This window comes from Melospiza melodia, chromosome 6 (genome assembly GCF_035770615.1).
Source record: "Melospiza melodia melodia isolate bMelMel2 chromosome 6, bMelMel2.pri, whole genome shotgun sequence".
In the NCBI taxonomy this organism is placed as follows: Eukaryota; Metazoa; Chordata; class Aves; order Passeriformes; family Passerellidae; genus Melospiza; species Melospiza melodia.
Genome location: NC_086199.1, coordinates 64233355 through 64247345, shown reverse-complemented (window position 1 = coordinate 64247345; position 13991 = coordinate 64233355). Strand labels below are relative to the sequence as shown.

The following is a 13991-nucleotide window of genomic DNA, read 5'->3' as shown; positions in this document are numbered from 1 at the left end:
CCTCTGCAGGAGGACTGCAGATTCCTATCAAGAATCAAAGGATTCCAGCACACAGTCTGGCTTCATCTCAATGGCTTTAGCAGAACTCCTTGCCTGCAGGTACTGCAGAGCAGCAGATCTATTTAAGTGACCGTCTGAAATACAGGCCCTTAAATGATACAGCGCCCTTGAACCTGACTTGAATCATTCCCCATCAAATCCTGCTGGGGAGGAGATGTTTCACAGAGAAATTGAAGAGAAAACCAGTAAGTTACAACTCAGAAGCTGGCTTTCCCTTCACGAGAACTGGTTTGGAGAGTTTATTTTTTTACTATTTAAACAAAACAAGCCTATATACCAGTAGTGTATGGACTGGCACAATGCTTCACTCCTGTCACTCACTGTGCTAGAGGAGTGTTTATGGATGAATCCTGAGCATTTTGGAGTTAATCTCCATTGATTCTGTATGCTTCCTCTGTGGAAGTGCAGCCTGGATGGACCATAAGAAAGTGATAACTATGGAGTTGCTTTCCAGATTTTTGGAAAAGACACAGTACTAACTGCAGAAGAACAGCTGGCAGAGAAGTTTTCAAGCTAAACTTGGAGCTAGAATAGATATATGGAACATGGCTGTGGGGTTGTAAATACAAACACAGCTGATAGATTTCTTGACAAAATAAAAATTCAGAAACTTTAATGACACTGTTGGCACAAGAATGAGAGAATGTGATCTAGTTGTGCATACATTTAGGCTGGGAATTGGACACCTCTGAATGTCTCAGAGGAGCAATTCTGCCATAACCTGTCTCTATACAGAATGAAAAAGGGTAGGTGGTGGGAAAAATAATTGAAAAATAAAAATTGATCAAATAATAGAAGCAACTACACTGTCTACCAGGAATATAGTGTCAGTCTATTTCATTCCTCAGGCTGTTTCACTGCTTTAAATTCTTGTTTAATGTTACCCTTGAACTGGCAGTAAAGAGAGCAGCCTATTGCAGGATGTGTTAGGAGTGCCTGCACTGTAAGACCTGTTAAATTTGTTACCTCTGCACCTGCCATTGCCTGAGGAGTGCTGAGACAGAAAATTACACCTTCTGCATGAACTTTCTACTGAAATTACATGAACAAGAATACTGGTTCTTTCATTCTGTCTGCCATTAAAATAAAATTATCAAATTGTAAGCTGCCTCCTGGGAGAGGCAATGAGAAACATACCTAAAAATACCTCTTCTGGTGTGTTCTGGAAAACAATGTACTCTGTATACTGCTTGGTTGGATTTTTTTCCCCTTTCTGACTGGCCCTCTTGGATCAGATGCTGTTACCTGTTTAAGGGAAGAAATCTTATTTATTCAATACATGCAGTAGTTTGGTAACAGTATAACCTCTTTTTAGGTTTCATTCCTGTGGAAGTGTGGTGATGCCAAAAGCTTGTTCAGCACAGGCAGGGAGGGATGCTGCACCAGCAATTTGACTCAGGACCTACTCTGCCACCATGGTTGTCCCATAGGTGACCTCCAGTACTGCTTTTGGGACATAACCCTGGCCCTGCCATCTGGCCAGGAAATGTTCAGGTTCTTGGGAGCTGCTCTGAGGTTGGATGGAGAAAGAGGGTGGGGTTCTCTGGCCGAGCTGGGGGAGGCGGGAGCGGCACCAGAGGAGGAAGTGAAAGGGGGAGGCGAGCGCCGGGAGGATCCAGCTGGGGCCACGCTGCAGTCATGGCCCAGCCCAGAGCCTGTGAGTAGCTGCCCTGGCTCTTCACTGCTCAGTGGTGGTGGGAGTTCTTTGGCTTGTCCCTGAGGGAGAGACTGGGCGTGTGGGAGAGGGTGAAGGCTTGCTTTCCTGCTGGGCTTGGAGCATATCCCACGTTTCAGTGGTGATGCTGAGAAGTGATGAGTCAGTCACTCCAATGGGTGCATTGCATAAGGGGATGCCATGCTTGGCGTCATGGGAGGAAGTGAAAAAGGGAGAGGAAAGCAAATCTAACCATGTTTTGCTCTGGTATCGTGTGATCCCCATCCCTTTGACGCTCTCCTCACCTGCAAATCTCTCTTCCCTAAACACTCTCTGTCTGGGGACATTCTCAGCCATCACTGAGGCCCTGCCTGTGTTCCCTGTCTGTTGGGGAACCCCAGCATCCCTGTGTTATTTGCCCAGTCTCCCAGGGCTGGGAGCATCCCTGCAGGGAATCACAGCATCGTCTGGAGGGGGGAGGATGTGATAGAGGAAGTGTCTGAACTTGCTGGCCCTGGCCTCAGTGCATCCCCATAGCTGTGGTCGAGCTGCGAGTGGGCTGGGCAAGTTATTTGGGGAGCAGCTGTCCTGATGTTGGCTCTGCCCCCACAGCCCACTGCTGGGATTAGAAAACCCAGTTTTGGGGCAGATGCATCTGTGGCTGCAGCTCTTGCAGAGCTCAAAGCATGAGAACAAATCTGTTAATGTGACACTGGGGCTGCAGGTCAACATCTGGTGTGAACTGTTCTTGCATCTTCAGTTCCAGCCAAGATGTTCAGCTTCAGTTCCTCTCTTGAGAGGACACAGGAGCTGTTCAAGCAGTAATTGTGGTTGCTGTTCAACCAGCTCCTCTGCTTTTCCTTGCTGGCCAAAATTATCCCAAAATCATGCAAAAAAAGAAAAAATGGTCTGCAATTCCAAAGATCAAAGTCTCTTTTAACCACCTTCTCTGTCCCACATGTCCAGGTCAGGAGCAGGAGGACAGATTGCATGAAGTGAATCTCTCTACCCAGAGGCTGCGTGTGCTCCCTCCCTCAGTCCTGAGCAATTCCATGCTGGAGAGCCTTGACCTTGACAGGAACAAGCTCAGGAGCATCACTGGCATTTCTAAGCTTTGCAATCTCAAGAAGCTGATACTGTCCAAGAACGAGTTTGTGGACTTTCCCAATGAAATCCAGAGCCTGGTCTGTTTGGAGAGGCTTGAGCTGAATCAGAACCAAATCCGGATCATCCCAGAGGGGGTTTTCTCCCATCTTCCCAGGCTTAAGCACCTGCGGCTGAACAACAACCGTCTGTGTGCCCTCCCCAGGGACCTGGCAGCTTGTGGGGGCAGCCTCCAGTACCTGAACATCTCCAACAACCTGTTCCGCACCTTCCCGCAGCCCGTCCTGCAGCTGGCACGCTTACAGGAGCTCCATGTGCAGAACAACGCCCTCCGCCAGCTCCCCAGGGAGCTCTTCCAGGGACAGTCCCTGAAGACGTTTAAGGCCAGCGGGAACCCTCTCCGCGAGCCGCCCAGTGAAGTGTGTGCTGGTGGCATTCGGCAGATCCGGAATTACTTCAACCAGCTTCGGCATAGTTCGGGGCAGGAGGACAAGAGGGTCAAGACCATGTTCCTGGGGGCCTCGCTGGCAGGGAAGTCCACCATCTGCAGGAGCCTGAAGCAAGGGCGATCCAAACTGGTGCCCAAGGAAGAGCGAACAGTTGGGATAGAGATCAGTGAGTTCCAGATTGAGGACTTCACATTTCTCTTCTGGGATTTTGCTGGCCAGCTGGAATACTACATGACTCACCATGTGTTCATCACCCCACAGGCGCTTGTCATCCTCGTCATCAATCTTCACATGTAAGTGCTGAGCTGGTTTGGATTCCCGGTAGAGTGGGAAAACTAAAAAGGAGCTGGCAAAACTTTGTACTGCACAAATTCACACCATTTCCACTGGACCTTGAGGCGTGGTCTTCTCACCATTTGGCATAGCTGGCTCTCTGTCTCCCCATTTTGCTTTTAATCCACCAGCTCTGTCATGACCTTGCCAAAGGCATCTGTTTGGAAGGGTTGAAATAAGTATCAAGTCCTTATGTGACAGCTGAACCTCATCTAAGTGGACTTGCTTTCTGCAAGAAGCAAATCCCTGTGATCCCTTCTGTATCCTGTGGTGTTCCCTGAACATGGAGGGAGTATGGGGCTTGGGTTTGGAGCTACAGAGGGGTGCTCTTGTCCACAGCAGGGTTTGGCTCTGCTATACCCCATAGCTTAAGGATGGGGAACTGAAGGATGAGCTTGGATACAGCCCATGTCTATGGGCTGTATCTCAGATTCTGAGATCTGAGCTCTTGTCCAAGTGAGCTCCTGGGACAGGAGAGTGTGTGGTCAGGCCTGTACTGGTGGAAGTTGGTTGGAGATCCAGAGGGTGAGATGTGAATTTGAGATTTTCTTTTTCTCCTTTCCCCAGGTACCAAACTAATGACAAAACTTTCAAGGAGCTCGTTGGTTTCTGGATCAACAACCTGTCCATGCGAGTCCCAAACTCAGTGGTGCTTCCTGTGGGAACCCATGTGGACTGCTGCCAGGAGCAGGAGGTAGCAGAGAAGACACATGACATCATGGCCAGGATCACAGCCATGCTGGCAGAGAGAAAGAGCAACCTTGCTCACTTCATCGACAACCTGGAGGGCAGTGAGGAGCCCAAGTTTTACGTGGACCAGTGGGAGAGGCTGAAGGAGATGGAGAGCTGCACGTTAACCGTAGGGCTGAGATTATCCTGGGCTCTGGCTGGCTGAGGTCACCCTGCTGTCTCTGGCAGCCCAGTGTGCTACTGGCTAAGGGGACCTGGTGCAATTGCTACAGCCCCTCCCCAGGCTGGGGTGGACGTGGTAACCCCTGGCTGTGACCTGCAGGGTCCTTGTCCTTGTAGGTGATGGGCATCTCCTCCTGTGGCTTGTAGCAAGTGCCTGAGGAGGAGTGTGAGGGGTGACCAGGTGATTTTCAGGAACTGCTCTAGAACAGAGGTGTGAAGGAAGTGCCTCTGAAGCTGAGCCAGTGGCTTCTCTCACCCTGGTGACCTCATGGGCCTTAGGTCCTTCCTTTACCTCACAGGCTGAAAAACTCCTCTGGGTGTGCTTTTGTCAGGTATATGCTTCCTCTTTTCCAGATCTTAAACTTCGTTGCTGTCAACTGCACGGATCACCGTGCCATCAGGAAGCTCGAGGCCACTATTTTGAAGCATGTGAGGAACGAGGAGCTCTTCCCGGAGGTTGTCCGAGTGCTGCCGCCCGTCTACCGGCAGGTGGAAGCTGCCATCGCGGCTATTGCAGGGAGCGAGGAGGTGGCAGACCACGGTGAGCGCTCTGTCACCTCTGCCACGCCTTTCTGGGAGGAGCTTCTGTCCCGTGCCTGGGACGGGCCCTCTCCAGGGCTGTCCTGAACTGGGTAGGGGCTCCCCAGTGCTTGCTGCACCCTCTGGCCCTGTTTATGTGGCAGTGGGGTCACTGCTGAAGACCTTGCAGTGTTCATGCTGAGCACGCCTCACAAGTCTGGTTTCTTGCTTTCCAGTGATGTTTTTCGTTCTCACCTTTTCCCTGTAAAAGCAATTAAAAGCATCTTGCAGGAAGGAACTCCACAGCTTTAATGCAATGTGGTTTTCAAATCTACATCCTGCTAACCTCATTTAATGGCCCCTACGCTTGCCTAGACCTTTTTTCCGTGTGTCTTGTGACTTAGCAGAGCCAGCAGGCAGCTCCAGCCCCTTGCTTATACACCTAAAGCAGGTACTAATTCCACCTGTGACATTTATTAATTATTTCCCAGTAACATCTCTGGCCCCTCTGGCCACTGTAAGATTATAGAACAAGGAGGAAATGCTTTCCTTTTGTGGACATAAGTCAGATTTTGTTGCCTCTCTACATTGCTGAATGGCACTCTGAGGTTTAACTGGCAGTCTGAGGTTTTCTGGCTAGAAACAAACTTGCTTCCTCAAACAGGAAAAAAAAACAGTATTAGCTTTGTTTTTCAGAAAGTCCTGGCAGGCTGTTCCCACTGCTGAGGCAAGGCAAAGTTGTGGGAGCTTCAGGGTGTCAGCTGGACAGCTGAGGAGAGGCAGAACATTTTTGGTCACGGTCACCAAGCACACTGATCCCAGCTACTTCCCCAGGGATGGCATAGGTGACATGGGTGTTTGGTGGCTCTGTGAAGCATCTGCCTTGGAATGCTGTGTCTGATAGATGCATGCTGAGCTCCTGCATCTCCCTCTAGGCATGATGGACCTCCAGTACCTGCTCAGCAAACTCTCCCAGAGTGAGAACTTGGCCAGCCTGAGCAGAGAGCTCCTCCAGGACATCTTGCGGTACCTCCACCGCATCGGGCTCGTCGTGTGGTATGAGGAAATCAAGCACTTGGAAAGCACCGTCTTCCTCCAGCCTACATTTCTGATAACCATGTTCAAGGTGAGAGTGGGGATCGGGACCATCTCTGTAGAGCCCAAGTTCTGCAGCTTTGCTGGGCTCCTCTCACTGCCACCTTGTCTCTCCTTCTCTTCCCATGCAGCTCCTGGTGCGGCACCAGCTCGTCCAGCAGCTGGAGAGCATCTCTGTGGACACGCTGATCGGGGAACACGCCACCATCAGAGACAGGGCCAACTGGGTGTGGACCTTCAAGTCCAAGGCAATGCTGTGCCACCAGGCTGTGCGTGCCTTGGTGAAGCACCAGCTCTGTTCGGAAGGCATGCGGGATGTCTTTGAGGAAATCATGGGACTCAGGCCTCACAGAGGGAGAGGGAAGCTCTTCAGCCTCCTGGAGCACTTTGAGCTCTGCATGGAGGTGAAGCACACTGAGGCACTCAACCCACAGGCCAGGGAGTTTGTGCCTGGGAAGCCATGGGAGACAACACAGAGCCAAGGCAAGTCCTGGTACTTGTTCCCAACCTATCTGAACCAGACAGAGGAAGTGTCTGAGGTCTGGGGAGGAGATCACTCCGAGGACCTCCACATCCGTGCCTACTTCTCACCTGAAATACCTGAGGGCTTCTTCCAGAGGTAAGCACTGGTTTCTGGCCATCAGTGAGGTGGTGGGATTGAGTTTGCTTGGTGCAGTACCAGGATGACTCTCAGCAAGTCCTTGGCTCTTGAGACTGTGTCTGCTGAGGCCTGAGGCTGGGAGTCAAGATCCCAGGCTGGCTGCTCAGCTGTGCCTCACACGTGTAGGGCCCTGGGTGAAACCCTTGTGATGTTCACTGCCTGGATGTGAGCAAAGGCCACACTCCTTCTGGTTCCCCTTTCATCTCAAGGGGTGTTTGGCTAATCTGTGTCCATCCAGGCAGGCAGAGGTCTCGCAGTCTCACCCAAGAGTGTTCCAATTTCTATGGGTGTTGGAACTGTACCAGATTTTGGAACTTCTCCTGGTTTTCTGGACTTGTGTCTAGAGTTTTATCTGATGGTGGTGTGGTTAAACCCCAACTGGCAACCAAACACCACAGAGCCACTCACTCACTCTCGCCAGCTGGACTGGGAGATAATCAGAAAAGTAAGAAAACTCATGGGTTGAGATAAAGACAGTTTAATAGTTGAAATAAATTATTATAATAACAGTAATAGCGATAATATTATTGTAATGAAAAGGAAATCAGCAAAGAGAGAAATCAAACCCAAGAAGAACAGGTGATACAAATAAAAAACAATTGCTCAGCACTAACCAACTCATGCCCAGCCTGTTCCCAAGCAATGGTCCCCCAGCCAGCTCTCCCCCAGGTTTATATGCTGAGCGTGATGCCACTCCATATGGGATATCCCTTTGGTCATTTGGGGTCAGCTGTCCTGGCTGTCCCCTCCCAGCCCCCTCGCTGGCAGGGCAGCCTGAGGACCTAAAAACCCTTGATTTGATGTAAGCCCTGCTCAGCAGCAACTAAAACATCAGTGTGTTATCCACATAATTCTTGTCCTAAATCCAAAGCATGGCACTGTACCGGCTGTTAGGAAGAAAATTAACTCCATCCCAGACAAAACCAGGACAAGATGGCCAACTCTGGAAGAATCTCTTGGTTTAAGAGGCTGTTTTTGCTGCTTGAGCTTTCAGTAGGGGAAGGTCCTCACTTGGTGTCTGTTCTTACTGAAACTTGGTTCATATTTTCAAGTCCCTCCAGTTCTTCCAGCATTAGGGATAAGCTAGGAGAAAAGTGATAAAAGCCATGGGCAATTTCCTTGTAGGTTCCTGGTGAAAGCTTGCTCCTTCTATTCCACACACTGGGTGGCCAAGGTGACCTGCCTGCTTGTATGCAATGGCAAACCTCTGCTGATCAAAGAGAATAACCAGAGGGCCTACAGCTACCTGGAGCTCCGCAGCAGAAAGCCATCAGAAAGGACAGGTAAGATCCCTGATCCGTATTTCATGACTCCCAACCCCATGTGTCTCCTTAGCTCTGTTCCTGCCACCTCCAACCCTATGGGAAGTGTCCCAGGAGGCCTCTGCCACATGCCCTAACCTGGCCTGGGTCCACCAGCAATCCACTTAAAGGTTTCCCATTTATCCATGGAATTTTGTTCAGGACTCTTCTAGAGATATCACATGAAAGTGGAATGCCAAGTTTTCATTCTCATCCTGGAGCAAATGGGTTGTCCTTCCCCAGAAGGCCCCAGCAGAGAACAGTCTAAGGCTGGATCTTCTAGTGATAAGCAAAAGGGGCCACCCAAGTTGGGGAGCTCTTCCAATGTATCATTAAATTCCTTATGGATGTTTGGTTAACTGGGGATGGAGCCAGTCTGACAGTTGAGGCTGTGGGCTGTGTGGGTCACCACAGAATGTCCTGGGCTGCTGTGGCTGGAGGCTGTAAGAAAGAGACATTCTCTTTTTGCCTGGAAGGGTTCCAGTTTGCCTGGGATTTCCTCGTGGCAGTTGTGCTCATCACCCAGAAGCTCGCTGAGGAGTGGCCGGGGCTGCACGTGTGTGTGAAGTCTCCCTGCCGAACGTCCGGCTGCCCCGCAGAGTTCCTCTGGCCAGACATGGATGGCACAGGTGCCACGTACGTACACACTGTGCCCTCCCGGCAGGGCTGGGACCCAGTGGTCACTACTGCAATGCTGGTGAGCCTGGTCAGCTTCTAAAAGACATGTGAAATTAATCATGAAACTCACCAGGCACCACAGTGCCCTTCTCCCAACCGTAGCAGCTCGTGTCCCATGTGGTGCTCACACTTACTGGTGTGGGAAATTGGAGCATGGAGGGAAAGGTGAAGAAGCTGAGACTCTGGGGCTCAGGCACCTAATGCTCACTCTGGACATGTCCCTGTTTCATGAGGAGCTGAAGGTGCTCAGGCACCTGGGAGGGCAGCAGCTGTCCCACCAACAGCTGCACCTCAGGTCAGGGTGGGAAGAGCAAACCTATTCCATTAGCCCTGGCATCACATTCCATGGGAAGTGCTGAGAGCAGCTCCTGCTGCTTCTTTCCTGGGCTTTTTCCTCCACAGGACAAAGGAAGACATTAAAACCTGTGGGACGTGTGGGCACCGCTTTGGTGCAGAGCTGCTCCTGCCCAAAGGTGAGCCCAGTGTCCCGAGTTTGTGCCACAGCTGTGCTAAGGGGAAAGAGGGCTGAGGGTTTCATGGGGCTAAGGGGCTAAGGGTGCCCCATTCCCACAGTACCCAGGCCACTGGAGGAGCTCCCAGCACAGCCCTCTGCTCACTATTACGTGACAAGCTACGGGACCACCACCTTTGGGCCCAGCAGCATCCAGGTCACTCGGCAGGTAAGGACACTGCTACCCCTCCTTGCCCAGGGACCAGCAGTGATGGCCAGGCTCCTGAAATGAGGGGGTGCAGTTGCCTGCAGCCTGGGGAGGGCACACCCCATCTTCAGGCAGCCCTCTGGTTTCCACACTCCTCCCTGAGATGCCACCCCCTCTGCACCACTGAGCTGGTGGTCTGGGTGTTCCATGTTGTACTTACTGCCTTATTTTTCCAGAACATCTCCAGTGAGTAACTCTGGGCGGTGCTCAATGAAGAATTACTTTTGTTTAGCCCAGGCCAAGCTGTCCTCAACACATTCTCCTTGTGAGTTATGTTTGCAGCCTTTATGCAGGAGAATAAATGCATTGATAAATGCATCCCTTCACACTGGGAAGTCACCTCATCCACTCAAATTTAAGGGGAAGAAGGTGCTGTTAAAGCTCTCTGATACCAGCCCACCCCTGCCAGCAGGGACTTTGCTGAGACAAGGCTGGGCACGGGCTCCCATGGTTTTGGGGGTAGAAGGGGGTGGTGAAGATTTCAGACTAATAGCAGAGGCAGATATCCAGGCAAGACAGAACTACATTTCTATATATATATATTTTTTAAGTTGGAAAAAATAAGAAAATACATCTGTAAATTACCACACTCCACAGAAACACCCACTAGAAGCTGACAGAGAGGAAAAGGAATGTGTGAGCTCCAGGACTGGTCATGAAGTCGTCCTCAGGTTGGGGGGTGCTGGTTTGCAGAGCCTGGCATGCCCAGTGGTCCTGCTGCCCGTGCCAGGGCCATGGGGAGCGGGGCAGGAGGGCTCAGCCCAGCTGCATGTTGTACTGCTCGATGAGCTCCATGAGGTCGAAGGAGTTGGAGAGCTGCAGGCTGATGGTGCGGCTGTCCAAGGAGGAGGCTCCCTCCTGCAGCACCTGCTCGTACCAGTACTCACAGAACTTGGGCACCAGCTGCAGCAGCAAAACATCAGGGTTAGGGGCAGCTGCCTGATATAGCTGCAAAACCTGCATGGCCCTCTCCTCCTGGAGGGAGAAGATGTCTGGGGCACCCTTTGTCTGCCCCAACCCCTGAGGGTCCCTGTCCCTGGGCAGCTGCCTTCCACACGTCCCACCCAGACCCTGAGTGCTCTCTGGCCCATTCTCCACCCATGTTTTCCCTGGTCCCCAAGGGTTCCCACCCTGGTCATGCAGCCCCTCATGGCACCAAGGGTCTCCCTCCCCTGTCATTCAATTCCCCCACCTCTCTCAGCCCCCAAGGTACCCCCACCTTGGGTATCCAGATGTCCATCTGCTCCAGATCCTGAGAGCTCCCAAATCTCCATCTCCACTGCACACTGAGGGCCTCCCTCCTTGTGCACCCAAGAACTTGCCTCCCCTGGCCCCTGAGGCTCCCCCTGCCCAGTCCCTGAGGAAACTCCATCACCTCTCTATCACCTAGGAGTCCCCATCCCTGGGCACCCAGAATCCCACCTGCCTCAGTCCCCAGGGGTCCCTCTTCAGGCACCCAGTCCCTCCATCTCCCACCCAACTCGACCTCGAGGGTCCCCCTCCTCAGACACCCAGAGTCCCAGCTCCCCTGGCCTCCATGAGTCTCTCCCCTTCCCTGGACAGCAGTGGGATAGTGGTGGGTTTTGGCTACTGCACCTTGACCAGGATGAGCTTGGACTCCTTAGGCTTGGCGTTGGAGAAGGCCTGCCCAAAGCAGAGGTAGATGGTGAAGTCAGGGGATCGCCGCCTTTGGCCGTTGCGGAAGTCCCTCAGCTCTGTGAGGCAAAACAGGGCTCAGCTTTGCGGTGAGCCTGGGGGCACAGAGGGGCTGGGAGGGTCTGGATGCTTGTAACATGCTGGGGCTGGCTCCCATGAGCCCCAAACCAGGCTGGGCAGGTAAAAACACACGGGGAACTACGTGACACCCCTACACACCTATGCAAAACTCATTGAAGTCAAAGATGGGCGTTTCCTGGTCCCGGCAGAGCAGGTTGGGTGGGGGCTCCTCGCCCCCCTCGAGCTGCCGGGACAAGGCCCAGAACACCTTGCACTTCTCCCGGCGGGTGGCAAAGACCTTGGGGGCGCGTAGCTCCAGCTGCAGCCCCGCGATGCCCAGCAGCTCCTCGGTGATGCGCCGCTGCTTGCGGTCGGGCAGGCCGGCGGGACTGGGGAAGTGCACCACGTGCCAGGGCCACGGCTGGCTGGGGCGCTGGTACGTCAGCAGGCAGCGGCTGCCCTTCACCACCTCCCGGTGGAGCTCCTTCCCCCGGTAGTAGATGGTGACATCCAGGATGGACATGATGTCATCTGCACCAGGAAGTGATCAGCAGCTGCATCCTCCAAACCGAAACGTTCCCCCTCCCCAAAGCACCCCCCAAGCATATTTACTGCTAATAACTGTTAATAACTGTTAATTACTGTTAATAATCATTTATAGCTATTAATAATTGATAACCCTCACCTGTGTTATCCACCAGCAGCTGTGGCTGTGGCACGGGGCTGGCGGTGGGCACAAACACTGTCGCCTCCACTGCATACTGCATGGGGACCGTGCCCTCCATCAGGTGGCACGGCGGTGGCATGGCCCCTGCAGTTGGAGATGAGCAGCACTGTATCACCATTCCAGATGCCACCCTGGCCTGTTCCCACCCCATTATGGCATTCCCACAGCCAGGGCCAGATCCTGTCCCACGGCACCCACCTGTCTCCTCTGGTGGCATGAGGCCCATTGGTTGGTAGGTGTCCAAGGTGGGTTGCTCCACCGTGGGCACCCACTGTGGAAATGTCGTGGGAGGGAAGCAGCTGTTCTGGCTGGTGTCTGTGTAAGGCTGGAGCAGGGTGTCCTGGCGAGGCTGGAGCACAATGTCCTGGTGGGGAGTGTCCCCTGCAGGGAAACCACGTGTGGGAAGGTGCTGGGATCACTCACCCAGGCAGTCACCAACCCTGCACCCCGCGAGCAGAGCTGGTCTCACCTGCGGGCACCCAGGATGGGGCCAGCGAGTCAAGGTCACGGGGAGAGATGTCACACTGCTGCAGCAGCTCCTCCAGAATCGAGAGCTCTATGGGCTCAGTGCTTCCTGAGGGGGAGCACAGTGGGTAGGATGTCTCACAGCCACAAAATCACTCCCAGCTGAGCCTAGTGGGTGTCCTCCCCCAAAAAAGATTGTGGGACTAGTGCTTACCCGGGACAGCAATGGCTGAGGCCATGTCTTGGGGGTGGAGCTCCAGCTGGAAAGGTAAGGAGAATGGAATCTTACCGCTGTGGTTGCCAGGCACCCAGCCTCCCCCAGCCCACATTTTGGCCAGGTGCTGGGCTGCAGCTTAGGAGCAATGCTTGTCGAGTGGCAGCAGGGACCTCCCCGGCCTGCTGTGCCCACCCAGCTACCTGCAGCTGTTGTTGTGCTGCCTTCTGGTCCACCACAGGGTTGGGGATGTTGGAATCTCCGTCCTTGCTGTCCTGGAGGGTGGCTGAAAGGAGAGCACCAGGGATGGGAGGCCCTGAGATTGCCCACCCCATCCAACACAGCCCCTCCATGGGGCGAGGCTCACCTGAGACAATGGAGAAGACCTTGTGGGGGTCATCACCACGCTTGGAATGGTCCTGTTCCAGCTTGAACAAGTGGGTGCTGCTCAGGGCACAGCGGAAGTTGGTCTTCCACTTGGCCGGGTCCTCAGAGCCTTCTTCATACCGCCCACTGACCTTTGCCCAGCCCTGGGGGTGCAGGGAGGGGAACGTGGGGTCCCTGGCTCCATGAGAAGGGAGGTTTCCAGGGATGACTGGTCTTCCCCCATCTCCCCAGCTCCCACCTTGAAGACCTCAGCTTGCTGCTGGTCACCATCCTACCCCACACACCTCGAAGACCCTGAGGCTGCTGCTGGCGACCCCCACCCCGCCCACCTTGAGGATCTCCACGTCCCTGCTGGCGACACTCCTGCCACCCACCTTGAAGACCTCCAGGTCGCTGCTGGTGATGTCCTTCCTGGCGTTGTGCTTCCAGGGGACACGGAAGATGGTGTGGGCAGAGTCGATCCAGCGCAGTCCCCGGTAGCTCCCGCTGTTGATGGCGTTCAGCAGCCACTGTCCGAACCGCAGCTTCTGGGCTTCCCTGCGGGCGGGGACCGTCACCGGGGGGAACCGGGGCCACCCGGGGCGGGCCGGGGGTCCTGGGCGCCGCTTACCCGTCCTTCTCCTGCGCTGCCATGGTGCCGGGTCCGCAGAGCCGCCGTGCCGTGCCGTGCCGTGCCGTATCTGCCGGGTGGTGACCTCAGTGCTGGGGGCGGCCGCCTCTTTCCCGATCCTTTATCCGCCCCTCCCGTTTTCCTGGAAATCACGTGTCCCTTCCGAAAGTGAAAGTGCCGCCGCTCCCGGTGGGGCGGAGCCGCCGCTGCCGGAGGTGCCCGAGCGATGCCCCGGCCCCGGCCATGGCCGCGCCGCTGCGCACCGAGCGCACGGCCCTGCCCAGAGTAGCTCTAATTAAAATTAATAAACCGGACCTAAAGCTGAGCGTGGGAATCCCGCAGCGCGGGAGGTCGGTCGCACCCGCTCCAGCCGGGGCTTCCCGGAGC

At 54.0% G+C, this 13991-nt stretch overlaps 2 protein-coding genes across 7 annotated transcripts; one reads left to right on the top strand and one right to left on the bottom strand.

The window, feature by feature from the left end:
- The first annotated feature begins 810 nt into the window (after nt 1–810).
- On the top strand, nt 811–9801 carry LOC134419479 (malignant fibrous histiocytoma-amplified sequence 1-like). 4 transcript variants are annotated; one of them, XM_063158720.1, is made up of 10 exons: nt 811–1717; nt 2681–3560; nt 4168–4459; nt 4867–5053; nt 5967–6157; nt 6258–6745; nt 7913–8070; nt 8565–8724; nt 9169–9239; nt 9340–9801. In XM_063158720.1, the coding sequence occupies exons 1-10, from the start codon at nt 1699–1701 to the stop codon at nt 9507–9509; spliced, it is 2616 nt and encodes an 871-aa protein (XP_063014790.1). In that variant the 5' UTR covers nt 811–1698; the 3' UTR covers nt 9510–9801. The 4 variants fall into 4 exon arrangements, with proteins under 4 accessions (XP_063014790.1, XP_063014789.1, XP_063014791.1 ...); XM_063158719.1 differs by having other exon boundaries at nt 811–3560; nt 9340–9446; nt 9662–9801; XM_063158721.1 differs by having other exon boundaries at nt 811–3560; nt 4168–4294.
- On the bottom strand, nt 7250–13749 carry IRF7 (interferon regulatory factor 7). 3 transcript variants are annotated; one of them, XR_010028053.1, is made up of 11 exons: nt 13605–13749; nt 13369–13531; nt 12811–13137; nt 12608–12653; nt 12398–12502; nt 12127–12309; nt 11887–12012; nt 11361–11732; nt 11082–11200; nt 10071–10388; nt 7250–8802 (listed from the first exon to the last, which is right to left on the bottom strand). XR_010028053.1 is itself a non-coding variant. In XM_063158723.1 (11 exons), exons 1-11 carry the CDS (start codon nt 13625–13627, stop codon nt 10242–10244), a joined length of 1530 nt encoding a protein of 509 aa, XP_063014793.1. In that variant the 5' UTR covers nt 13628–13749; the 3' UTR covers nt 10008–10241. The 3 variants fall into 3 exon arrangements, 2 of the variants coding, with proteins under 2 accessions (XP_063014793.1, XP_063014792.1); XM_063158723.1 differs by lacking the exon at nt 7250–8802 and having other exon boundaries at nt 10008–10388; nt 12811–12893; nt 12975–13137; XM_063158722.1 differs by lacking the exon at nt 7250–8802 and having other exon boundaries at nt 10008–10388.
- Between the last annotated feature and the right edge of the window lie 242 nt (nt 13750–13991).

Bases quoted from the DNA above. Each gene is read 5' to 3' on its own strand.
- LOC134419479 (XM_063158718.1), top strand. From the start codon at position 2,602: ATGCAAAAAAAGAAAAAATGGTCTGCAATTCCAAAGATCAAAGTCTCT. The intron at 3,561-4,167 runs GTAAGTGCTGAG...TCCTTTCCCCAG, and splicing joins CTCGTCATCAATCTTCACAT to GTACCAAACTAATGACAAAA. The intron at 6,158-6,257 runs GTGAGAGTGGGG...CTTCCCATGCAG, and splicing joins TTCTGATAACCATGTTCAAG to CTCCTGGTGCGGCACCAGCT.
- IRF7 (XM_063158722.1), bottom strand. From the start codon at position 13,627: ATGGCAGCGCAGGAGAAGGACGG. The intron at 13,532-13,604 runs GTAAGCGGCGCC...CCCCGCCCGCAG, and splicing joins GCAGCGCAGGAGAAGGACGG to GGAAGCCCAGAAGCTGCGGT. The intron at 12,503-12,607 runs GTAAGCACTAGT...GCTCCCCCTCAG, and splicing joins CTCAGCCATTGCTGTCCCGG to GAAGCACTGAGCCCATAGAG.